The sequence below is a fragment of the Xyrauchen texanus genome, chromosome 19 (genome assembly GCF_025860055.1).
Source record: "Xyrauchen texanus isolate HMW12.3.18 chromosome 19, RBS_HiC_50CHRs, whole genome shotgun sequence".
Classification (NCBI taxonomy): Eukaryota; Metazoa; Chordata; class Actinopteri; order Cypriniformes; family Catostomidae; genus Xyrauchen; species Xyrauchen texanus.
In genome coordinates this window covers 3,460,711-3,486,520 of record NC_068294.1, presented here as the reverse complement: position 1 = coordinate 3,486,520, position 25,810 = coordinate 3,460,711, and the positions used below count along the sequence as shown (strand labels likewise).

The window sequence follows — 25,810 nt, the reverse complement described above, 5'->3', positions numbered from 1 at the left end:
CTACAGCTGTAACCAAAGTGTGTGTTGCTCGCTGTTCTACCGTATCTGAAACAGTGTCTACCGGCTTGTCTTTCTCAGTCTTCTGATGCATGTCTCTAACTCATTAACCTTCTCCAGCAGCCTGACTAATTCCTAACATTTATCACATTTATCACTGCTGATGGAAGAAGCTATAGAAAACATGTCGCATTCAATGCAGGAAGCATTAACATGAGTGGATGCCATGACTTACCACAACTTTTTGTTATTGATGTTATGTTGTTCTTGAGCTGCAAGGGTTTGAGATCAATGTGAATCACTCACGCAATTGTTTGCTGTGGTTTTGGTGGTTCATGATCAGCAGAGGTTTAATACTGATGTAAAAATCTGTGTAAAACACAGTGGAGAAAACTAATGGACACATTTGAAATGCAAACTGTAGACAAGCGGGGGAAATAAAAGAGAAAAGAAAACGGGTGTGCACGGTAATATACACGCTGTTGAAACTGCAAAAAAGAAGCAGGCTGTAAACGATAAACGTAGGCTAGCAATATACAAACAAACACAGATTCGGGCAGCATTCTGGCAGTAACTGGAAAAAGGAAGTGCAACCTGGAACAGAAAAACAAACAGTCTTTACCGACCCTACCGTGTTTACTGAAATAATTGTAATTTGTGACATTGATCATGCCAATTCCTTTGTACAGACAGTCAGATATCTTTGCTTCCCTTGAAGCAAACAAGATACTCTTTGTAACATTCTCAAATCATACTGGTCAATTAAATTTTTTATGAAAATAAAATGAGAAATGTTATTAAAATAGAACAAATTCCAAAACAAGCATTGAAACTTTTGGACCCCACTTTACTGTATCTCAATGCTGTGCTGTTGTGTCTAAGGATGTCATTCAAAGTGTTCTCAAGTATTGTTAAGTTCTTTATAAACAATTTAATATTTTTGTTCATCCAGTGTGCCAGTTTGAAAGACAGAAAAAAATTATAGAGTTAAAGAAGGGCACCATAGCTTGAAGCGAACTGCCTTCTGCTTTTGTTTTCCTTTTCACTTCATCCTATTAGAAAATCTCTAATTAATTTAGCCTGTCTGAGCTATCAGTTAATCATGAATTTTCGCAGTGTGTTTTTATGTGTGTGTTGTGCATTCTTTTGGCATTTTTTTCCCTTAAGTAGTAGTGATCATTTTACATTTCATCCACTTTATCAAACTCTTCTGGCCAACTATTAAAGACCCACATTTTTACTGGGTCCTGAGTATCTCAGCGAGTAAAGACGCTGACTACCACACCTGGAGTAGCTAGTTCAAATATAGGGCATGATGAGTGACTCCAGCCAAGTCTCCTGAGTAACCAAATTGGTCCGATTGATAGGTAGGGTAGAGTCACATAGGGTAACCTCCTCGTGGGCGCGTGGTGAGATGTGCGTGGATGCCACGGAGAATAGCGTGATGCCTCCACATGTGCTATGTCTCTATGGTAACGTGCTCAACAAAGCCACATGATAAGATGCACAGGTTGACGGTCTCAGACATGGGGGAAACTGAGATTCATCCTCTGCCACCCGAGTTGAGGCAATACACCACCATGAGGACTTAAAGCACCATGGGACTTGGGCATTTCAAAATTGGGATAAAAATATTTTTAATTCTCCATTTGTTTATTCAGCCATCATAGCCATTGGTCTGGAAGATATGAGCCCTTTTACTTCATTATCAGTGGTGCTTATTTTGTGAACAATAAACACAATTGAACACTTTTAATAAATGCTAATCAGAGTTGCACAAGTTGAAAACTGATTGTCCTGTTCCTGTTTTAGTTCAGGATTATTAATTGAACTTTTACTTGAATTTAAAATTTTAAATCAGGCTACGGATTTCAGTGGAACTTAGGTTAGACTTAACCATCCATTAATATTTAAATGGGTAGTTGACACAAAACACGTTTGCGAAGTTGATATGTCCTGTGGTGGATCTTCTCAGGTCCTTTGAAGTCTCAGTTCTTGAACAGATTTGTTTTTGTTGTTGTTGTTGAGAAGAGGAGCTGAATTTTTGGAATAAATTCACTCTTACCTTACCTTCTCATAATTTCTGTCTCTACAGGTACATATTGATTCCATCATAAAATGATTGTTTTATACGTATGTCTTCACTTTCAAATCCAGATCAACAATCAAATTTCTTTAGTACTCTAAATGATCTAGATTTATTTTTTAATGATGTAAACAGGGTGGATTGTCATCACTTAGAATTGAGTATGGTTCTGCAAGTTATTGAACTGTTACAGAGAAGTGAACAATGTTTAGTATGCTTGGAGCTTTATTCACAATGACCTCTAAACAGGGTAACTGAGAGCCAGTGTAGCTGTAAATGAAGTGCACCTGCCACGTCTGTCAGCCTTTGCCTCAAGACACTTTATTTAGCTGCATTGCTGTCTAACATTAACACACCAGCACCAACAGTATACAGTGTTATGAACCTATGAAGAGTGCAGAAGATTATTGTCACTAGTAGATTCATTATTGCTTATATTGCATGCATTGCATTTATTTATTTGATCATATTTGTAATATTATTTCTATAAAGTAAGTTTGTACTATAAAGTATGTACATTTGAGCTGGTTCATTGTTTGCTTGTGTGTGGGGGGTGCAATAGATTTTTCAGTAAGCAGTTGCATAACAGACATATGTAGACAGGCATGGACTGAGCGGCTGTACTTTAGTGTTGTTGGAGCTCCTAGGGATTGAGTTAAAAATCCTGCTTTAACTGTAATAATGCTGTGGCTGCTGTGTTTTGTGCATAGTATATTTAGTATGAGAAGGTCAGGACCATCATCAGGGTCCCTGTGGCAAGGGATGCACTCTAAGAGGTGGCAAAGTCACTGTACTGAGCTTTCTAGTAATACCACCAAGATTTCGCTGCACATTTTCTGGTAATTGAGACCCAAAATTACTTCTCTCAAAATTGCAATGCCATTTGCAGATTTTTGTCAAAACAAGTAGAAGTGCCCATAACAGCATAGCACACAGAACATTAAAGAGGTGAAACCCCTGATGTGACTAACATGTTTTCAATGGAAGACCCGGTTTCAAAGAATCACATTGCAATACCTACCTATTTTTGCAAAATGATATTTTGTGTGTACTCATTGCAGTTTCCTGGTAAGATAAACACTAGAGGCACTACAATAACAATTATTTGTATTCCCTTTCACAAAAATCAGGAGTAAAATGGCATATAATCAGTTCACAAACATTTACTTTTGACCCTGTTCCTCACACAATGTGATCTTATGACATCTACACACTTTTTCTAGCTCATGATTCGTAAGGAGACACATTTTAATGTTTGCATTACATAACCAACATCTAGGTTACGGATGTAACCTCCGTTCCCTGATGGAGGCAATGAGACGTTGTGTCCAAGAAGCGACACTAGGGGTCTCTCTCTTGAGCACCGAATATACCTCTGAACTATGAAAAAAGGCCAGTGAGGCATTGGCAGACAGAATTTGCATGTCCCGCCCCCGGACATATGGGTACAAAGGTGGAGAAATGCATCTGTTTCATTCAGGATTTTTCTGAGGAGCCGGAAATGGTCCGGCCACAACAGTGGCTCAGCTCAGCAACGTGGCCGGGAGGACACAACGTCTCGTTCCCTCCATCAGGGAACGACGCTTGCCAAAATGGGAACGGGCCGAGTCTAGCTGGGCCTCTTTTCTCTCTATGTTTCTCGCATAGCGCAAAACGGCTGTGGCCCTTACACACATCGTGGGAAGGGGTCTTACCCAGTTTCCTATTCTTTCAGGGGGAAAAGACCCTACGGAGACCAAACCCGCCCAGCGAGGGGGAGGTAAAAGTGGCGAAATACACCACATGTGCTTTTAGGTCACATGTGGGAAGTGGCACGGTGGTAGATCCCGCCTCTTCAGAGAGAGAAGTTGCTACAGACACGGCAACCGGGGGGCAGCTGGAACTGCCCAAGGGAGATGCGGGTCCACTCGTAAGGAGACATACAGCAGGAGACCGCGGATACACACAGACGGAACGTCCACGCAGGAGCCCTTACCTGCGGGGCACCTATTCCAGTACAGGGTAGATTTGAGTACCCGCAGTGGATTGGGTCGGCGAATTTCCTCTGCCGAATTGCAGACCCACAGGGCTAGGGAGGAGTCATCCAGGGAGCCGAGTGCGTGGGCTCTCCTGGGAGAAAAAGCGCACAGTATTGCCTCAGCCGAGGGAAAAGGCGCTAGGTGCAAGCGATTCACCTGGTCATTCCGTCAGCGTGTTACCGAGTTCTACCGGCTCAGACCTGAGAAAACACGGATCGAGACTGACTCTACCCTAAGATTGTAGGATCTCGCAAAGCTATTAGGTGTTGCCCAACCCGCTGCTCTGCCTATGTCTGCCAGGGAGGTGCCTCTGGCTAGTGCCCATGAAGACGCAACACTCCTTGTTGAGTGTGCTCGGACCCGCAAGGTGGGGGGGGGCACGGCCTGGGTGCGATAGGCCAGTGAAATGGCGTCCACCACCCAATGGGAGAGCATCTGTTTGGAGACAGCGTTCCCTTTCCGCTGTCCACCGAAGCAGACAAAGAGCTGCTCAAAACGTCTAAAGCTTGCTTCTCGGAGTGGGGCATGGGCTGCCTCTGCGATCTTCGTAAAGACGCGAGGGGACAGGGACAAGCCGAAGGGGAGGACGTTGTACTGATACGCCTGGCCGTCGAACGCGACCCGTAGAAAGGGTTGATGTTGAGGCAGTATTGAGACATGGAAGTATGCGTCCTTCAGGTCTACCGCTGAGAACCAATCTAGACGCAAGTTAAAATATGTTTTTGCATGAGCATTTTGAACGGGAGTTTGTGTAAGGCCCGGTTGAAAAGTCCAAGATTGGTCATAAGCTGCCGCCTTTCTTGGGTGCGATGAAGTAAGGGCTGTAGAGACCCTTCTTCATCTCGGTTGGAGGGACAGGCTCTATCGAGTCTTTGAGCAAAAGGGTCGCTATTTCTGTGCGCAGGGACTTGGCATGCTCGCCATGTGCTGCGAAAAAGCAGACGACCGTGAAGGGGGGCGGGGGCCTGGCATTGCGTAAACGAGTCGGATAGTCCTGGCCAGCCAGCGAGACGGGTTGGGAAGTGAAAGCCACACATCCAAGCTCCATGCTAGGGCGGAGCAGGTAGTATGGTGTCCCGAGGCTCTGGTGCTGAGAAAAGACTCGAAGTACTTACCTTGCTCTGCGCACCCGGCAGGGGGCGGGTTAGTGACTGAGGAGGAGGTCCAGCGTCGGCGTCCTATAGGCTCGTCAGAACCGGCCGGCCGGGGGACAGTCGTGGCTTGGCTGGAGGCGGGGGGTCCGCATCCAGGGGACTGTCGAGGTCTGGCAGCAGAGTGCCTTTGCGGGCCAGGTGACCCAGAGACAAAGGAAATCGCTCTTTTATTGAGAATGTGGGTACCGCAGCCCCGGAGGGGTGCGGCAAATGAAAAAACTTCAAATAAAAATTCTCCTCCTGGCCCTCCACCAGGGGACGTAGTGGTCTGCTTACCAGCTCCGGAGCAAGCATCTCGGTCTCTTTGTTGAATGTCTCAGGAACACCAGGGAGCCTTCCGGGTCCTCGAGTGGGTCCGTGAGACAGGGGGTGTGCGCTTCCTACGGGATGCTCGACGCTGGGGCTGAGAGCTGGGCCCGGGTTGAGGCGGAGCACGTTTTCTAGCTGCAGGGGGACACCCTCGTGTCGTCATCCTACAGGCCTTGGAGGGGAGTACAGGGTGACCCCGCAAGGTGGCATCATTCCCGGGGCACAGGTGGATCGCAAAAACCCTATCCACCTGGGGAATCACCATGTACCCATGGGCCACTCCGCCATCGAGGGCAGTGAGAGCGGATGAGCAAGGGGCTTTGTGACGAGCAGAGAGGGGTGCCTGGCTGTGAGTGGCACGCAGACCCCAGGAAAAATCATCCAGCTGTGACGGCTGTGGGGAGGACAGAGGGGCTCCAGTCCAACCCCACGCTGGCGGCGGCCTGGGCAAGCATGTTGGACATCTGGGCGTCAGCCTCAGCCTAGGCATGCTGGCCTCCATGTCCTCCCCACAGCCGTCGCAGCTGGATGATTTTTCCTGGGGTTTGCGCGCCACTCACAGCCAGGCCCCCACGTCAGATGCCGGACCGCTCTCCGATGCAGTGGCAAGCTCATCCAGCTCGGGGGGCTCAAGAGGATAGGCAGGCTGGCTGTGAGGCGAGCCGCTGTTTTCTCGCGCCCGGACGGAAGTCAACAAGCGTGCCGGGGGACGGGGGTTTCGCTGGGACCCGGCGAAACCGTGCCTGCTGCCATCCCCGGATCGCCTCCATCGCCAGCCGCATTGTCCTCAATCCTGTGGGAAGAAGGAGCGACGCGGGGGGCGGCTGGAGTGGCGTTCTTTCAGTTGAAGTCGTGACCGCAACGTTGCCATGGTCATGTTCTCGCAGTGAGAACATGAACCATCCACAAACGCTGCCTCGGTGTGATCGCAGCCCAGACACACGAGACAGCGCCTGTGGCTGTCTGAAGCGGAGAGCACACTACCGCATCCAGGAACTACACAGGGGCGGAAGGGCATCTTTATAAAGACGCGTCCTGAAAAGGATATTCAAAGCCACTGTGTATTGCTCTTTTAGAGAGAATTACTCTTTTAGAGAAAATCACTCTTTATACAACACTCTTTAGTATTGCGCTGTCGAAGCGCCCAGGGGCAAACTGCACTGCCGTGCAGAGAAGGAGAAATGTGAAGTGCGCCGTAGATCCAACAGCAGTAATCGCTCAGAGGTGAGAGGGAACAGGTGTGTGACTCTCAGCTCGCTGCATACACTTCCATCGGCTCCGAAGAAAATTTCTGAATGAAACAGACGCATTTCTCCGCCTTTATACCCGTATGTCCGGGGGCGGGACGTGCAAATTCTGTCTGCCAACATCTCATTGGCCTTTTTTCATAGTTCAGAGGTATATTCGGTGCTCAAGAGAGAGTGTCGACGTTGTGTCGACCTCTTTGACACAACGTCGAAGTGAGCGACAGATGGGGACCTTTCTTTACAAGCGTTTTTTTTCCCTCCTATTTTCTCCCAATGCGTTCTATGTCCTCGTGGAGGCGTAGTTCCTAAATCCGAACCACATTACAGCAATCATGAGGAAGTTACCTCATGTGACTCTACCCTCCCTAGCAACCGGACCAAATTGGCTGCTTAGAAGACCTGACTGGAGTCACTCAGCACGCCCTGGATTCGAATTCGTGACTCCAGTTGTGGTAGTCAGCGTCAATACTCGCTGAGCTACCCAGGGCCCCTTTACAAGCTTTTTTATGTGCTATCAAATTGGGGAGTAGTTCAACTGATAGAGTGCTGCACTTGCGATGCAAAGGAGTCCTGAAGAGCACACTAGTCGACACGTGAGCCAAAAGTGTCATAGAAGCACCACAAAATGCTTCAGCAATTGTGTTTTAAATCATTTTTTAAGTGAACAAAAACGAGGCTGTGTAGGATAGACTTATCATCTCTCCAATGGCATCCACTGTATAAAGATGCGTTATGTTTCTAGATCACATCTAATTTTCCATAACTCACGTTTTCTGGAATATTTTGTCAACTGAAATTTCTTGTAAAGAGTTTTTTTTCTCAATGTTTCAACAGCGGAACAATCCAAAACTGTTTAAACAACAGTACTGTCCACTGAAACCTTGTTTTTATACCTGTCAGAAATTTAAGATGGCGATACTGTGAATAAGGTGAATATGCATTAATCTTAAAAACCTCATATATTTAGGAGAACATTAACTTTTATCATCATACAGTAGACATTTCACCTCACACTGTGTGTGTGACAACAATTACAATAATAAAAAAATTTCCAAACTGTTTTTAAAAAACTGTAGTCTGTGGTAAAGAAAATTTGTATATTAGGAAAATACTGTTCTTGGAAATAACTTTGTATGTCTTGTGGATTTTTAGATATTAGTTTTAATTTTGTCCAGTCTTTTTAAACAGAATATCTGTGTAAAAAGGGCAGGGCTGTGTAAACAGCTTGTGCATTGCTGCCGCTGGGGTAAAGAATGCCTGTTCTGATATCCAGGGGCAAGAAAAAGTATGTAAACCTTTTGGAATTACCTGCATTTATGTATTAATTTGTCTTAAAATCAGTTTTGATCTTCATCTATGTTACAATAATGAACACACTCTGTTTTAACAGTTTGAAAAATTTACTAAAACACTTTAGTACAGTGGCTACTCTCACTAAAAGTGGCCATCCAGCCAAGATGACTCAAAGGGCACATCGTAAAATGAGTGAGGTAAAAAATTTTTTTTTAAAAAACCCTAGAGTGACAGCTAAAGACTTGAAAGAATTATAGGAACTGGTTAGCATCTCTGTTTGTGAGTCTTCAATAGGGAAAACATCAAACAGATATGGTGTCCATGACAGGACACCATGAAGGAAATAGCTGCTTTCCAACAAAAACATTGCTGCGTATTTGTTGTTTGTCTGTCTTTTGTCAAAGATCATCTTGACACTCCACAACGCTTTGTAGGCTGATGAAACTAAAGTTTAATTATTTGGGAAGAACATGCAGCACTATGTATGGTGTAAAAAGGGCATCACATTCCAACATGAAAACGTCATCCCAATGATGATGTATGGTTGAGGAGCATCATGATTTGGGGCTGTTTTGCTGCTTTAGGGCCTGGAACGCAGTTTGCCATCATCTAGGTAAAAATTTAAGTTTTTCAAGATATTCTACAGGATAATGTCAGGGTGACTGTGTAAGCTCAGAAGTTAGGTGAGGCAGCAGGACAAATACCCTAAACATTGAAGTAAATCCACTACAGAATCCACCTTTTGGAGTGACCCAGTCAGAGCCTAGAACATAACCCAATAGAGATGATGTGGAATGACCTGTTCACACCATATGGCAGCTCACACCTTTAGGGAACATCAAAAATAAGAAATATTATAAATTCCAAAAACTCTCTTTTTGAAAACTGGTAAACACAGTCAATATGAACTTCAAGTCCAGCAGCTAGACCAGCAATAAACCACACTTACCGGCCTGGGCAAGCATGGAAATTCATGCAGGTCTAAATTGGTCTTTTCAGGAGGATCCTGCTCAGTTGCTGTACCCAACTTTATCAGGCATTGGATCATGTGATCTTTACTATATGCACTCCCATTGGTAGTTTCCACATGACAATGTTGCTCACAGGCTTAGTTAATTTGCATAAACGCTGCTCAACATGCATCCCAACTGTCTCTGTCACTCATGTCGCCACAAAATGCCAACTCTCATTGAGCGCGTTTACATACACAATCTTACACTATCTAAGCAGATGGTAAGTAAGGTAATTTAAATGCCTCAAATGGTTTTACTTTGTCAAGGTAATGTCATAAACGATTAAAGCAAAAAAACGATCAGCACATGTATATTTTGCCCATGACCATTTTATGTTACATGTATACACCTTTACCAGTGTTCTTACAGGCTCATCCAATATACCAATCCTTTTTCAACGTCACTCCTCAAGTCACACACGGAAGTGGTGGCGGGAACGGTGCACAAACAATAAAAATTTATCGGATTCCTTTGTTGAAAAATGGCTCTTGTAGACGGCTCTGGCTTAAAAACATCAACAGAGCTGACTGGACAGAGGAGATAATTTCAACTCATGGCTTTGCATCAAACATTTATAGTTAACATGATTTCAGGTATCTTATTAACTCATATCAATATAATAATTGTATAGCTAAGAATATTTGTTTATTTATTATGGTTTTGTGTCGTACTTTCATTTTATCATCTATTTTGTCAAATCTAACACAGCACTCTACTGGCTTTCTGCCATCACATACTGACATGCGCTGAATTTTTGTAAACAATGTGATTGAGACAATAACCGTCGCCAAGGTCACAGGGATCGCCTCTCTCCATAGTTTTAGAAAGTTGAGGTGGTAAATCTGACATGCTCCACCTCTAACCATACGTTTAACTTCGTAATCGATTTCCCCGACTCACTGTGTGACCTCAAAGGGCCCTTGCCACTTGGCGAGCAATTTAGAGCTCAATGTGGGAAGTAATAGAAGGACTTTATCTCCCGGTGTAAATTCCTGTAGCCGTGTACACTTATTATACAGATGGCTTTGATGTTCTTGAGCCTGGAGCAAATTCCCATTGTTAATTGCCCCAATGTGTGGAGTTTTGCTCTCAGGTTAAGAGCGTATTGAATTTCATGTTTGCTGTTAGAAGGTCCCTTCTCCCAAATTTCCCATAGGACATCGATCACACCGTGTGGTCGACGCCCATTCAATAATTCTAATGAAGAGAACCCCGTGGAGGCTTGCGGGACCTCTCATGCTGCAAATAAGAGGAGCTCAAGCCACTTGTCCCAATTTCTAGCATTTTACAGATTATATTCTTTAGGGTCTGATTAAATTGTTCAACCAAGCCATCCGTATGAGTGTGGTACACACTGGTGCGAATCAATTCAATTCCCAATAATTCATACAGTTTGTGTAGTGTATGTCATAAATGTCGTGCCTTGATCAGTGAGGATTTCTTTTGGAATCCCCACTCTTGAGATTATTCTGAAGAGTGCCTCTGCAACACTACCTGCTGAGATGTTGCACAGACCCACTGCTTCTGGAAATCGCATTGCATAGTCCACCAGAACCAACACAAAGCGATGCCTGCGTGCCATCGTCTCTAATGGCCCGACGAGGTCCATACCAATCCTTTCAAAAGGGACCTTGAACAATTGAAGCAGGCACAATGGCACTCTTGTGGTGGCCTGCGGATTCACCAGCTGACATTCACACCATCTGCAAACATCCTCGAGAATGCCTGGCCAATAAAAATGGGCCATTATTGTCTTTCCTTTCCCTAAATGACCAGCCATTGGATTATGATGAGCCGTCTGGAAAACGATTTCCCAACGACACTTCTGAATTAACAACTGGGTTGTATCTTTCTTTGTCTGAGCATCCTGCATCATTCGATACAACCGATCTTTGATAATTGAAAAATATGAATATGCAAGTGCAATGTCTGGCTGGAAATGTTGACCATCAATCACTTTCACTTGGTCAAAGGCATGCCTAAGGGTCTCGTCTCATGTCTGCTCCAGAGAGAAATACCCTGCAGGGAATCCTCTAAGGACTGGGGACGCTGGCACTTCCCGCTCCCTTACATCATCCTAATGCGGAGCTGACATAGACGGCCCCATCTCCGCCTCCCCAGCCAGTGCATCACAAAACACACACCGTGTCACTTTGTTACAGCACCCATCCATACAGATTTCCCTCAATAAAGCAGTAAATGCCGGCCAATTCGTACCCAAGATTAGGGGATGGGTGAACTGGGGACTAACCGTAGCATGCTTTTGCCCCTTAAATTGAATAGAGACAGTCACTTATGGTTATTAGTGAATAACCCCATGCACACACCTCACCTTCACCCTACGTGCACAAAGCCTCACCTTGAACCAGGCATTGGTGAATTGAGGTCTGATTACAACCCAAATCCACCAATGTCTCATAGGTTCCCAGTTGAATACTCACTGGTATCCAGTATGTCCCTGCTCGTTTGGGGGCGGTGTGCAACGTGCCCAACCACGCAGCGGGCAGGTCGAATAGCTCCACCAAGGCCTAGGGGTCGTCCTGGAGGCCCGTCTTGGCCAGAGTGATTCCAGGTGGAGGTCCCGCGACCGGTGTCACTGCTGGTGTACCCCCCTTGCGTTGCTCTTGCTCAGTGTGAAGCTCCAGGAGGGCCTGGTGTGGGGTCTGGTGGATGCCAGCGAGTGTCTTGATCACGTCAGCCAGTGGCGAGGACTCCATGATGGCTGTGTTCCTCAAATCCCGGTTTCGGCAACAGAGTAATATGTTCAAGGAATGAGGAAGCAGGAAACTGCGATTTCAAACTCAGAATTATCTTTTAATGACAAAACACGTTCGTTCAACAGTGCAATGGTACAGTGGTCTTTAACTCAAAACTCAGGGTTTTCTTTTTAAATCTCTGTCACAGCAGCAGCCAACACACATGCAGCTTGTCAGCTTGACTCTCTCTCTCTCTCCACTGCCGCTGTCTCTTCTCCTTAAAAGCCCCGATCACTCCTCAGTAAAACACAACACAGTTGTTAAGCACAGGTGGAAATTATTCAACACTCATCTCTGCCGGCTTCACTCTTCACAGCATTGCACTCGGCCCTGCCTCCAGAGAGTATTTGAAAATCAGACGAAAAGACAAATGAAAAGAAAAAAGACTGTGTACTTAATGTTTTTAATGAGGGAATGAACTACAATCCCATGAAGCATTGCAAATGACCTAATTGAATTAAAAACAATTAAAAAATATAAAACTATTGATTTAAAGCAGTTGAATATAAGTATAGTTAGTATAATTAATTTTAGTGTTAAATACCGGCTTGATTGTGTTATTCAATGTGTTATGGAAGTTGCTTTGATGCTCTGATTGGTGGATCTTTCTCTTCAGGATTCATGAGTAGTGTAGTTCTTCACCTGGAAATTCTGCTTTGTTGAAATAACGCTGGCTGATTACTTAAACAGAAGCATATACCATTTATTAATAACTTTGAAGCTCACGGTAGGTCTGTCTTTAAACGTTTATACATTATCATTGCAAATCAATTCCCCTATGAAAGAAACAATATTGGAAAATCAGAACCTGACTGTTGCACCCTATTTCTGTGGAGTTGCACAAAGAAGTAATCTCATTGGCCATGAAATCTCATTGGTCCAAAATCCCATAACATTTGTTGTATCATATGCCTTTCAACTTGAATAATCTTAGTCACATTTTTCCCACAGGGTGCTGGAGCCTGGCATCAAAAAAGTTACAAAGACTCTTGCTGTCACTGATAGCAAACACAGTTCTGCCAGTCAATCCACTATAGAAGAAACAGAGGTCTCCTCAACTCCCAAACCTCCTCTTCCATCAGAAGAGGTGAAAAACAGTGTTCCACATCCATTTTCCCTCACCAGCAAGCTGAATAAATCAGTGGAACCACAGGTTAGGACCATGAATGTGGCTGACCTGCCCACCTTCTCACCATCTCCTAGCGCCTTTAATTATGAGCGCCCCCGCCATTTCATCCAGTCCCAGCCCAGTTTCCATACACCCAGTAATGAGATGAACAAGCCAAACAATCTCATCTCACCAGCTTCAACTGCCAGACCATCAGTGACCCCAGCTCAGCCTGCACCCATCCAAAGAGCAATGTGTTCTAGGGTTACTTTGATTCCCAAAGTACAGAGTACTCCAAACAGCGAGAAACTATCACCAGCAGCATTCCTATCGTCTGTTCTGCCTTCACTTCAAAGCTCCCAGGCAAAATGCATTTCTGTACCTCAGTCACCATCTCCTAGGCACTTCCCCCGATCGCCCAGCCCACCGCGAAAGACCCAAGAAGAACCTCTGTCTCCTCCGTGTCAGTCGCTGAATCATCCTACTTTAGCTGCTCCACCCCGCCTATCTCCAAATACCCTGTTAACATCTGCTCCGCCTCTACAGTCTCCACCCATGTCTCAAATTACCTACACACACAATATGTAAGACTATTACCGCTAAACATATACACCATATTTTTCCCACTTATATACGGCTACATTCTCCTATAGAAAAGAAAAAATGGCAAAGAATAACTCTTCAAAGGTGCACTCAGTATCTTCCCCTCATTACTAGCTATTCAGTATGTCAGTAACCTCCCTATTATTGGACAATTTCCCTGCAAAATAAGTTAAACATGGATTGACTATGAATAGTTTGTTTCTAGGGCATTGATAACTGAAAATAGTTGCTTTTGTGTGATGTTGCTTATATGCTGCTAGATGGCAGTATATGTCCAAGACGACTTTGAAATCGGCCAGCATTACATAAACAAAAAATGACTGTGTGCAACTTCAAATTCTCAGTTTTTCAGTTTCTCAGTTTCCTCTAGAGACTCAGATAAGATCCTAACAATGTCTCAAACTTTGCTCAGATTTGCCAAAATACCAGTCTGCGATAAAAACTCATAAATCTCAATATGAACTCTAAAATTTCTCATCAAATTCTTACAAATTACCTTTGCTTTTCAAATAAATTTGATAGCTTTTACTGTGTCAACAAATGTCTAATTTCTTTCAAATTTGTATTGATACAAAAAAAAAGAGCATCCTCTTCACAATAATTTTACTATGGGCTATTTTTCAATAGTTTACCAAAGCCAATTCTGAAGAAGACGGTTTCCCGCCCAGCATCTCGCTCCACAGATGAAGAGATTCAAGGCTCAAAAGATGCTCTTATCCAAGACTTGGAGAAGAAGCTACGAAACAAAGCTCCTCCACAAAGCCACAGTCAGGTATCTGAAAATTTTCTGGAGTTCCTTCTATCTCCATTTGTGTTCAGAAGCCAACGAATGAACCTTACAGTAACCATTTCACCCACAGCAGAAGATGTCTTATGAAGAGCGTATGGCTAGAAGGTTGCTGGGTTCAGATAATGCTGCCTCAGTCTTTGATCTTGAAAATTCCTTCAGTGTACTGCCTGCACAGGTATTGCAATTTTCAATTATTTGTTGTTTAATGTAACACTTGAATACCTTTTAAAAAATAAGCAATATGCAATCCATGGTGACTACTCAACAATTTCATCGATTATATAGATATTACATCAACAGAAGAGCACAGTAGAGGTCATGGGTTCAAGTCCACAGACACTGTTGCACTGTTGGTCTCATTAATATTGTTTTGTATTATATAGTATCAAATCATATTATATATATTTTAAATATTACATATAAAAAATTTTAATGCAAAAACTCAACATTTAAGGAAGATCTGAAATATTGCAGTGCACCTGTCTCAAATTCAGTCACCAATTCACCTTTTATGTTTAAAAGGGACTTAAAGTTATGAAACTATTTAAGTGGTACAAGTGAAATAATTTGTGGTCATATAGCCAACTTTATTATACTATAGAGGGATATAAATGACAAAATCAAACAAATATGTGATTAAGCGAAATAATGCAATATTTCAAAAAATACAAAATGAAGTGGGTAATGTATTTAAGCAAATGAAAAACAGCATTATGTCTCAACCAACGAATAGTGCGATTTGGGGGTGAGACGATCTGTTTATTTGATAAACAGCAGACAGTGTTTGGTAAGCTGTTTGAAAACAATGTTTATTTTTGCAATTCCATTCGGTGGAGGAAGTGAAGAAAAAAACTTTAGCTTTAAATGAAAATAACATGAAATATGTCAAGAACTATAATTTGAAATTTAATTAAAGAAAATTGTGTTATTGACAACATCCAAATGAACTATGTACAAACTTCTATATAAAAGTAGATTTGTATAGTCACGTTCACTTATAAAATACAGACGACGTGGAATCACATGTAGATGATGAATATCATCATGAATATACATTTATTTCCGCCACCTAGCTCTGGACAACTTTATTCATCTTTCATCTTAATCAGTGTTGAATGAAAAGTATAATTAGGGATGTCCCATTACGATACTGTTCACATGATCATTTCTGCACTTCCCTCAAGATAATTTATGGCCCATTTTTCTAAGGTTTGTCAGTTTTCCTGCTCAAAAAGTGAACATACTTTTATATAATGAAAATGGTGCAAGAGACTTGACATTTGTTAGCATCAACATTATCTATCAACATTATATACATATGAAACACGACAAACATTCTCTTTATGGTTACTTCAATCCACTTTTTTATCCTCTTTTCTCCCAATTTGGAATGCCCGATAGGATTCCCACTCCTTAGTAGGTCCTCACGCTGGCGCGGTTATTCACCTCAATCCGGGTGGTGGAGGACAAGTCTCAGTTGCCTCCGCTTCTGAGACCATCAAGCTATGCATCTTATCATGTGGCTCGTTGTGCATGACACCGCGGAGACTCACAGCATGTGGAGGCTCATGCTACTCTCTGCGATACACGCACAACTTACCACACACCCCATTGTGAGCGAGAACCACTAATCATGACCACGAGGAGGTTACCCCATGTGACTCTACCCGCCCTAGCAACCGGACCAATTTGGTTGCTTAGGATACCTGACTGGAGTCACTCAGCACACCCTGGATATGAACTCACGACTCCAGGTGTGGTAGTCAGTGTCAATACTCACTGAGATATCCAGGCCCATTCAATTCCACATTAACATTTGAATTATACATTGTAAAATTGAGCAGAATTATAAGGCCAGAATAATTCATTCTATGATTCTATCCACAGTTATGCATCATGTGATGCATGTTAGCATATAAAATTTGGTGTGAAGTATAGAATGATGATACCATGGAGTCTTTTGATAGTGTTATAGTTCATAAAATATATGCATTGTAAAAACTGTAAAATTGTCTTTTGAAGAGTAAAGAAAAACAACAGTTTGTGCCCAACTAAAAACAGTTCAACGGTTCAGATCCAGTGCGTGTCTGTTCAATATATCTGTCTTGAACAATGATTTTTAAGCATGTGATGGTATAATGGCTGACTGTCTCATGATGGTCATGATTTGAAGTGTTCGTGTGTTCTGACTGGATGAATGGAACAAAAAAAAAAAGGATTTCTGGAGATCCCAGGCTTCCATGGTCACAGTTCTTTCTCTGGAATCCGCTTGCCAGTTGTGGGGGTTTTGGGTAAAGGTTGGGACAGTTACATTGGCCAGATGCAGGTCAACTCAGGCTCTTTGGCACCAGTCTGACTTCCTGGCTTTTTAATGCTTAGAGGAATTTCCCGGAATTATAGGCCATCTTGGTGTAATTCTGTCTCCATTTTTCCTAATTTCCTTCTGCCTGGCTAGTCAGATCCTACACTTCACTCCAAAATAAATGCTAAATTTAAATGGAAAAATGTTTCACAGAAATATATCACTACTGTACAGTTATGTAATATTCACTGTAATATTACAACTTCCACTAATGATATTAATAATAATAACAACATTTATAAATCAATAGTAATTGTATTGTATTTAAGTACAATGTCCTGTTATGCAGCACTTTGTTTTCTGTATTCTGTAAAAGCACTTTAAAACAATATTATGTTGAAAATGAATTGTTCTATTTTCATTTGATTAAAGTTTTAATGAATGAATTCATTTAGACACAATTTTGATGATAACATTTAAATAAACGGTTGATGTGGAATTAAATAAAACAGGTATCACTATCAACGAGAAGTGGAAAAGAAATGATCAGTACTGGTACTCGTTTTATTTTTAATGGTATCGTTTCCTCCCTAATGTATTGTTTTTCATTTCGAGGGCTGTTTCATCCTGTTTTTTACCCATTTTAAATAAATAAATACGTACATTTCGCTTCAAATCAATGTTCACATTTCACATAAATTTGGACCGTAATTCCATGTGGTATGTGGGCCAAACTCCCAGGTGGAATGCAGCCAGATTTGGGCCAAAATAATTTAGCTATCTGGGAGTATTTCTGTGAGGACATATCTTATTGCTATGCCATTAATGCTTAGAGCATCAGTGAGGACTGTCAAGTTCTTCCACACCAGATGCGGTAAACTATTTTTTATATGTCTGTATACACAAATATATTGTCAGTGGTTATTCAAGTAAATTGTCTGCACTATTCTATCAGCCAGGCTCTCCAGATGCTCATCACCGCGGAGGAATATGGTAAATGTTGTTTTGCATTAGGAGTATGGAACTGAAGTGCCTTTATCTTATTATTGTGCTTGTAGTCCTAACACACCTTTTTGGGTGAATGTATGAGAACTCTGGCTGGCATTTGTGATTGAGTCAAACACTAAATGACTTTTCTGGCACAAACTGAGACAGTCTTACATTGTGAGGTCACTGTGACAAATACACTCACCCCTGCCTGTATTGACTACCCATGTTTTCTCAGAAAATAACTTTACAATGTGTGTTAGTTTCTTTTTGTTTTTCAATAAGGCTTTATAAAAGTTAATTAAGTAAAAAACATAGTCATATTTTCAAGATAATATGTTGTGTTTGAATTGTGACCTACAGTATGGAAACCCAGGCATGGATGTTGTTTATATATGGGGAGATTTGGGAAAGTTGTCACACTTTTTACTTCAGTGACTATATCTAAAGATGGGTTTCATTTTGAAAGCACATTTCTGTGTATAACTTACCTTAAAGTCTTGGCAACAAAATCATTTAAAAAAAATCTGTCCACTATTATTTCCCAGGAAAAAATGATACAGTTCATTGAACACACATTGATGTATTCTTACAACATATCCCAATAGTGGGGCATATTGTCACACTAAATGAGATAAGTTGTTGTACAAGAATAATGTAGGTTGACCCTTGAATGTATCTGTGTGGTTTTATTGTGTTCGGCTATATCAAAAATATGATATTGATTTAATTTAAGAGGGTTTTAAACTAGAAGTTTTAAACCAACATACCACTGCTAGAGAATAGAAGTATTTGGGTAATTGGACTTTTGACTCAAAACCATATAGTTACTCAGATTTAACACTTGTCACATCTTCCCTGTGTGACAACTAGCCCCGGTCTTCCCTATCTCTCCTTCCATGCTCAACTGATTTTTGAATTTAAGTTCAGTTCTACTCTGTTTATCTTGTTTTCACTGTGCAGGTCTAGGAAGAATCATTCTGGAGTAGATGGTACAGAGGCATCCACCATCCAGGAGAAATTTTTTGCCCCCCGTTTTGTCCAAGTGCCTCAAGATCTCACCGTTGAAGAGGGACGATTCTGCAGAATTGATTTCAAGGCAAACATGAAAAAAAAAAATATTTACTGACATAATAAAATATTCTGTATGAATGTATTTTACCAGAACTTCTAACCCCAATATTTCTGGCCTGAATATAGAAAATAGAAGATAGAAAATATTAATGTGGCTGGGCATTATAATGAATAAAAACGGATAAAAACCACAAAAAAGCATGATTTACAAGCTGACACAGATAATTATACCACAAAAGAACAGCAAGGTTTCAGCCTAATAAGAGGTGTCAAAACAAGTCTTTATCAAGATTTTTCTCATAACATCTCTGGGTTAACGCTTATTTTTTTAATATATTTCTATATATTAAAGAGGTCATGACATACTCTGTTTTGGTGCAAAAAAAAAAAAAAAGTCAAAATTAAGTAATATCTGATCATGTTCCACCCTGTCTCTGGCCCTCTATCTAAAACACTCTGTTTGGGCATCAGCATCTCCTTTAAACGTCAATGTAAACGGCCACTGTTGTGATTGGCTAACATCGTGCAGCCCCTCGAACAAAGCCATATATGTTTTTAATCTCAATCAGAAGAGAATGATCAAACCACCACAACAATACTAAACTAAATTTCAGGGTTTTCAAATAACACCTATCCAACCGATTGCATCTAAATGTGTCAAACTGTTCATTCAATTACAGCAACACCATAAAATATAAATAACAGTCATTACATAGAAAGATTCATGAATGATTTAGTAATGTACAGTTTTGCTGTCATGTCCAATGGTGTTTTTAACTGCACCATTTTTCAGTACAAGTTCCTTTGCAAAGCTTAACCCTTTCATATGTACCTAATAATCATAATAATAATAACATAAATAATAACTGGCCTCCGCAGAGTAGCATCACACATGTGTGTTTCTGCAACAGCAAGTTACATTACAAGCTGCCAGATTCAAATCAGCTTTCGCACCGACACATGCTGCGCTGGTCAAGCGCCTGTAATTTATTGTTTTATGTGATTTAATGTTGGTGTTGCTATCATTATGAGGACTCTCCATAGAAATTATGATTTTTATACAGTTTTAGATTCTATCCCCTAACCCTAAACCTAACCCTCACAAAAACTGCATTTTCTGCATTTTTAAATTTTCAATAAAACAATGTTTAATCTATTTCAATTATGGGGACATTAGAAATGTCCTCATAAACCACATTTATAGCATAATACCCTTGTAATTACCAGTTTGTAACGCTTTCCTTTTCTGCATATCCGGCGCCGTTTTGTGGTCCGTTCTGCATAATGCGGCGGCTCATTTTAGCTTATCGCCCATTTCGCGGCCGACCCGGTATGCCAGATTACCAGTCCAGCCCTGCTACAAGGCGGAGAATGGGGGTCTCCTTTTAAGAGTCATAACTTGACATTGCGTCTTTTAAAAGAACCCTGAACATTTAAAAAACTAATTGGCTACAACAACAGTATACATGTTTTTTTTCTGGATAGCAAGACAGTTGCTAATATATAGCTACAAATTTACTAACCACAAGTTCACTCACACTGTAAGTTTTAAACATAGTATCTCCTTGGCTACCGAGGCATTGTGGGAAAGTAAAATGTTCAGTCATTCCACACTTCAGAATCTCGCTGGAAGATTTCTCGCTTACTGTTTTATGAATACTGAGAATTCGGACATACAATTTGACATTCTGTTTTTGACATACTATATAGAAGGGAAGTTTGGATATTCAGAAGCAGCGATAGTTACCAATCTTAAATTTTGTTCCTGCAGGTTGTAGGTTTGCCGACCCCAGATATTTCTTGGTATCTGGATGGGAAACCCATCCAGCCTGATGATTATCATAAAATGATGGTGTGTGAAAAGAGTGTCCACTCTTTCATCATTGAGATAGTGACCATTCACCATGCAGGAGTTTATGAATGTGTAGCAAAGAACCGTGCTGGACAGAGCCACTTCTCCCTGTGCTTGGATGTGATTGGTGAGCATTTTATAATCTGTGTAGATTGAAAAACCATGTTATATTTTTGTAATGGTGGAAAAGCAGGCAGAGTTGAACACATTGAAATTGGAAGCAGTAGGTTAACTTTTCTTTAGCTAAAATCGGTCTGTGCTTACTAAAATTCGAAACACTGCCCCAGTTGATACGTACCCAAAGTGATACGTTTTGTTAATCGAATGGGCATGTGTGAGCTCCATTTTCTGGGTCAAATGTGCACTAAGGGGTGCCAAAAGCCAGTTGTGAAGCCAGATGTTTTCAGCTGTATAGGCTGTAAAACAGTGAAGAGGAATGCATATTTTAAAAACTGTACAGCCCAACACAATCCCAGAACCGAAACCTAAACAATAGTGGAGTAAAAATGTTATATTATATGGAATGATTTTCCGGACATTATTCAAAAGGAATTGCAAATTGTATTTGCAATTGCGTTTTCAATTTGTGGACGCATAAAATGTGACATAATCCAAACGCAATTGCAAATCGCGCATTACTGTTTGCATTTTCGTTTAAGCGAACGCACAGTGACTGCCAGATTTCAAATGGAAAAGCAAAGTCCGTTTGCAACTGTGTTTCCCATATCTTACGAGTTTTGGCCCTGTCATATTTAAATAGCAATTTCAATTACCACGTCTGCTTTTTCACTTTCTCAGCGTCGCGTATGTAACCAGCCAAAACTCAAATGGAATACTAATTCCCTTAGTATTTCCATTTCCGATGCCTTACACGGAAACCTGTCAATCAGGGTCAAGGGTGGGATTATGCTATGGGGCGTGTTTGTCTTGGGAAGAGACGTCACTCACAGTCAACGGTCAAGATCAAATAAACCGGCGTCTGTTCAGGGCATCACCTCTTTATTTATTTTGTATTTATTTTAATGTTTATTTGACAGGGACAAATGCATAGAACATTGCTTTATAAAGAATACAAAGTAGATGCCACGCATACATGTTTCTAGCCATGACAAATTTGCAACCCCTGTCCCTGGTTAGGCTTATAAATTTAAAACAAAAATTACTGAGTATTGAGTTTAAGATTTATAATTAATAAAATACATACAACAAATACATCCCATATATGAAATAAGATATGGGCTTAAGTAGATGTGGAAGTCACTATAAATCAAAGTCTAGACACATTTAACAATACAAGAACACAAAAGGGTGCATATGTCTGTGCGTGCTCACATATGCAACATTATGTTTGTATGCACTGTGTTATGTCCTGTACAGTCAGTGTTCACAAAGTTGTTTCAGTTTCAGCCATTGCTTTAAATGTGTATTAAAAACCTTGAAGTCTGTCAATGTTTTAATTTCAGATGCATTCCACAAATGTATGCCTCTCACTGAAAATGATGTCTGACCAAATGTTGTTCTACGTTTTATGGCTATAGTTTCCACTTATTGTGCCTCTAGTTCTTATTCCGCCCTTTTGTTTATGTACTAGTTGACAGAATATTTCTGGTGCAACGTTGTTCACACACTTAAAAATTAGTTTTAAAAAAGACAAATTTACAAAACTGTCAACACTCAAGATATTATGCTTCCTTAGAATGATGCAGTGATGCCATCTTACAGATTTCTGGTCCATTACTTTTAATGCTTGTTTATATAATGACTCTTGACCGTCGACTGTGAGTGACATCACTTCCCAAGACAAACACGCCCCATAGCATAATCCCACCCTTGACCCTGATTGACAGGTTTCTGTGTAAGGCATCGGAAATGGAAATACTAAGGGAATTAGTATTCCATTTGAGTTTTGGCTGGTTACATACGCGACGCTGAGAAAGTGAAAAAGCAGACGTGGTAATTGAAATTGCTATTTAAATATGACAGGGCCAAAACTCGTAAGATATGGGAAACACAGTTGCAAACGGACTTTGCTTTTCCATTTGAAATCTGGCAGTCACTGTGCGTTCGCTTAAACGAAAATGCAAACCGTAATGCGCGATTTGCAATTGCGTTTGGACTATGTCACATTTTATGCATCCACAAATTGAAAACGCAATTGCAAATACAATTTGCAATTCCTTTTGAATAATGTCCGGAAAATCATTCCATAATATTAGAGGGAAAATGCAGCCTCTGAATAATGTCACTGTTGCTTATGCAAATTAAATTTACTTCCTGATTTCAACATGGGTTTTGAAACCAGGTCTCCCTTGCTGCTGATGCAATGCACTTCAGGTAGCACCACAAGTGAAGGTATAAACACTTGAGTCTGATGGGAGATGGTGCTTGTCGGCGAGTAAGCATACGACATGCAGATTTTGCTATGAGTCACTCCTGTTTATAAGTACTTTTTGAACATAGTAACTTTTAATAAAAATGAATATGCTTGTGTTCATTTAAGGCGGTATTTCTTTAAGGGTATAGTAGACTTTGATTGAGAGTTAGCTTACATGAGGGTGTCAACATGAAGTTTTATTATTTTACAATCTTTTGACATTTTTATATTATCAGACTGATTTCTGTAATTATACAGGATGGAATATTTGGACAAACCAATAGCTAATACTTGCTGATGTCTAGGCTGTTCTTTTCCTTCCAAAAATCACTTCCTGGGGGATGAAGTCATTAAGGAGCTGTTTTTATTTTTTAAAATACTGTAGGGTATTACATATATAATTTAGAGATGTGGACGGGGTTAGTTAAAATGGGTATTTTGCACACATTTTACCACCATTATATGTAGATTGATTTGCACGCATGGTAAATTTAGGAGGGAATTTATGGTCTCGAAATATGTGAGCTATGAACTGAATTAAACTGTCCTTATTAGGTAATGAAATGTATAATGGAATTTGTCACATTTGACAACCATTATATAGTAGATAAATGACAAATAACTATATTATTTTATTCTGTCTTTAATAGATTCTCCACCATTGAAAACATAATACAACATCTAATTCTATCAGCTCACAATTTCTACTGTAAGGAATTAGCTTTAATAAGAGAATTATGATTAATTCACTTATTGGAGGGATATTATTCTTGTGGCGTACTGAAAATAATGTCACATGTATTTAGGTACACTTTTGAAGCGAAATCTTTTAGAAACAGGGATGAGATTATTTATCAAAATATACCAGAGTCAAATCATCTTTGAATCCAGACAAACTTTATTACTATTCTAAACATAAATCTAATTTAACACATATATACATGAGACAGGTTGATGAGAAGAGTGACAGAATGTGAAATAGATTATCAGTACAGTGAAGATGAACTCTACAGAGTCTGTTGACAATACCTTAAGAATCATTTATCCTTTTTTGAGTCTACATCGATTTGCTATCGGATTACCCAAAATATTTAATTAATACACCAGCACTTTGAGCACAATATTGGAGATTTACTTAGGTGTCTTTGTGGTGTTTCCTTGCGTTCTTTGTGTTGCTTTGGTTCTTGGTCGAAAGTTCGTTCCATCGATGCTTTGATTTCTAGATGGTAAGTGATTGTCTGGATGAATTAGGTTAGCTGTGAAGCGAGGCCTTCTCATGGGTGTGTGAACCTAAGAGAGTGATGAGCTTTCTCAGAACGTCGTGTCCCGAGCCCCTTTGGAACTCACATGACATGGAGTCAGAGTGAAGATAAAGAGAGAAGAGCAAGAGAGAGAGAGTTCTTCCAATTTGGAAATATTTGAACTGAGATTGGCCGCATCCCCCAAAGTGTCCTGAGCCAATCAGAAGTGACTTTTCAGAGTCACATGGTCAACTGGGCTTTCTTTTCCGACAGTTGATTTATGGTCCTTTGTTTCAGATTCGTTTACAAAATTCCTGCTCAAAATAGTGCATATTTAATCGTGAGCTTTTATATCTTGAGAAAGTACAAGAGACATGATATTCATTTTCATCAGATTTTTCTTCATACACAAACAAATGGTTACATACTAAACATGACATTTTTTTAAGGATGTTATACGTGTTGGTAGTAAAACATGAAAATCCCTGGTTACAAAATTATATTGGTTTTACACATCATTATATTTTATCAAGTTTAAACCTTATAGTTACCATTCTTAGTAGAATGAGATAAATCATACAAAATTAAAGATTATATTTATCAATTATAGGTGATTGCACATCACTGCACATATTTTAAAGAGGTCCTTCAGTCTATAATCATTCATTTGTCAGATACAAACGTTACCAGATTTCAAAGTGATTTTCAGTATTATCTAGCAAGGTTAGATTAAGATGAAATGTCTTAGAGTTGTGCAAATCTGATGGTACTTGCACAGAAGAAAAGTCTGGTGTGGGGGTTCTTGTGAAGGCCGGTGATTTACGACATTGGAACATTCCATTTCTCGTTTTAAATCATGTTGGTGGAATTCTGCTGCATATATAATCTTACAGTACATTACTAAATATTATCAGGATGTAATGTGATATTGAGGACATAAAAATTATAAATGAAACAATATTAAGAAAACATGTTTAGTTTGAAACATTAACTAATTTCCAAATTGTCAGGGTTGTGAGGGTTACTTTTTAAATGTATTCCACTACAGATTACAGATTACATGCTGTAAAATGTAACTTGTAACATATTCTGTTAGATTACTCAAGGTCAGTAACGTATTCTAAATACTTTGGATTACTTCTTCAGCACTGGTGGATTTTTTCACACGTTTTGACTATAAAATCTGTCAGTACAGTAAGACAAATACACATGTTAAAAATACATTATCTGAAAAACTGAAATATCTTATGCAGTGTTGTTTCTAAAACAAGATCAATCAGACTATTTAGATAATTTTTACAGGAAAACAATACAAAAAATATTATCAAGAATATAATTTTGCCCTAATATCGAAGATCTTACTAGAAAAAAGAAATTATAATCCAACGTGAATTTTCTTGATAAAAATATGATCGTGTCTGGTAACATGTGCATGTAAAATGGCTAGAAATAGCATTTTAGCTTAGCGTAAAGCTAACAATTTACACAAGCTTTATTTCTATTTCATCTGCTCCAAACTTACTACAAACGTACTTCTCTGTCTGCTCGTATGAATGAACACATCATAAGAAAGTGTTTCACCGCTGTTCAAATGCACTTTGGATCA

At 40.4% G+C, this 25,810-nt stretch overlaps 1 protein-coding gene across 4 annotated transcripts in view; it reads left to right on the top strand.

Moving 5' to 3' along the window:
* LOC127659488 (myotilin-like) overlaps positions 1–25,810 on the top strand; it is a 67,346-nt gene that overhangs the window by 35,301 nt on the left and 6,235 nt on the right. For 3 of the 4 annotated variants that reach the window (XM_052149337.1, XM_052149338.1, XM_052149336.1), the window contains 6 exons: positions 12,825–13,565; positions 14,212–14,356; positions 14,445–14,549; positions 17,632–17,669; positions 18,627–18,762; positions 20,509–20,716. In XM_052149337.1, the coding sequence (XP_052005297.1) occupies positions 12,825–13,565; positions 14,212–14,356; positions 14,445–14,549; positions 17,632–17,669; positions 18,627–18,762; positions 20,509–20,716 (1,373 nt within the window). The remainder of the gene's footprint in view (positions 1–12,824; positions 13,566–14,211; positions 14,357–14,444; positions 14,550–17,631; positions 17,670–18,626; positions 18,763–20,508; positions 20,717–25,810) is intronic. The other variant, XM_052149339.1, reaches the window with a different exon arrangement.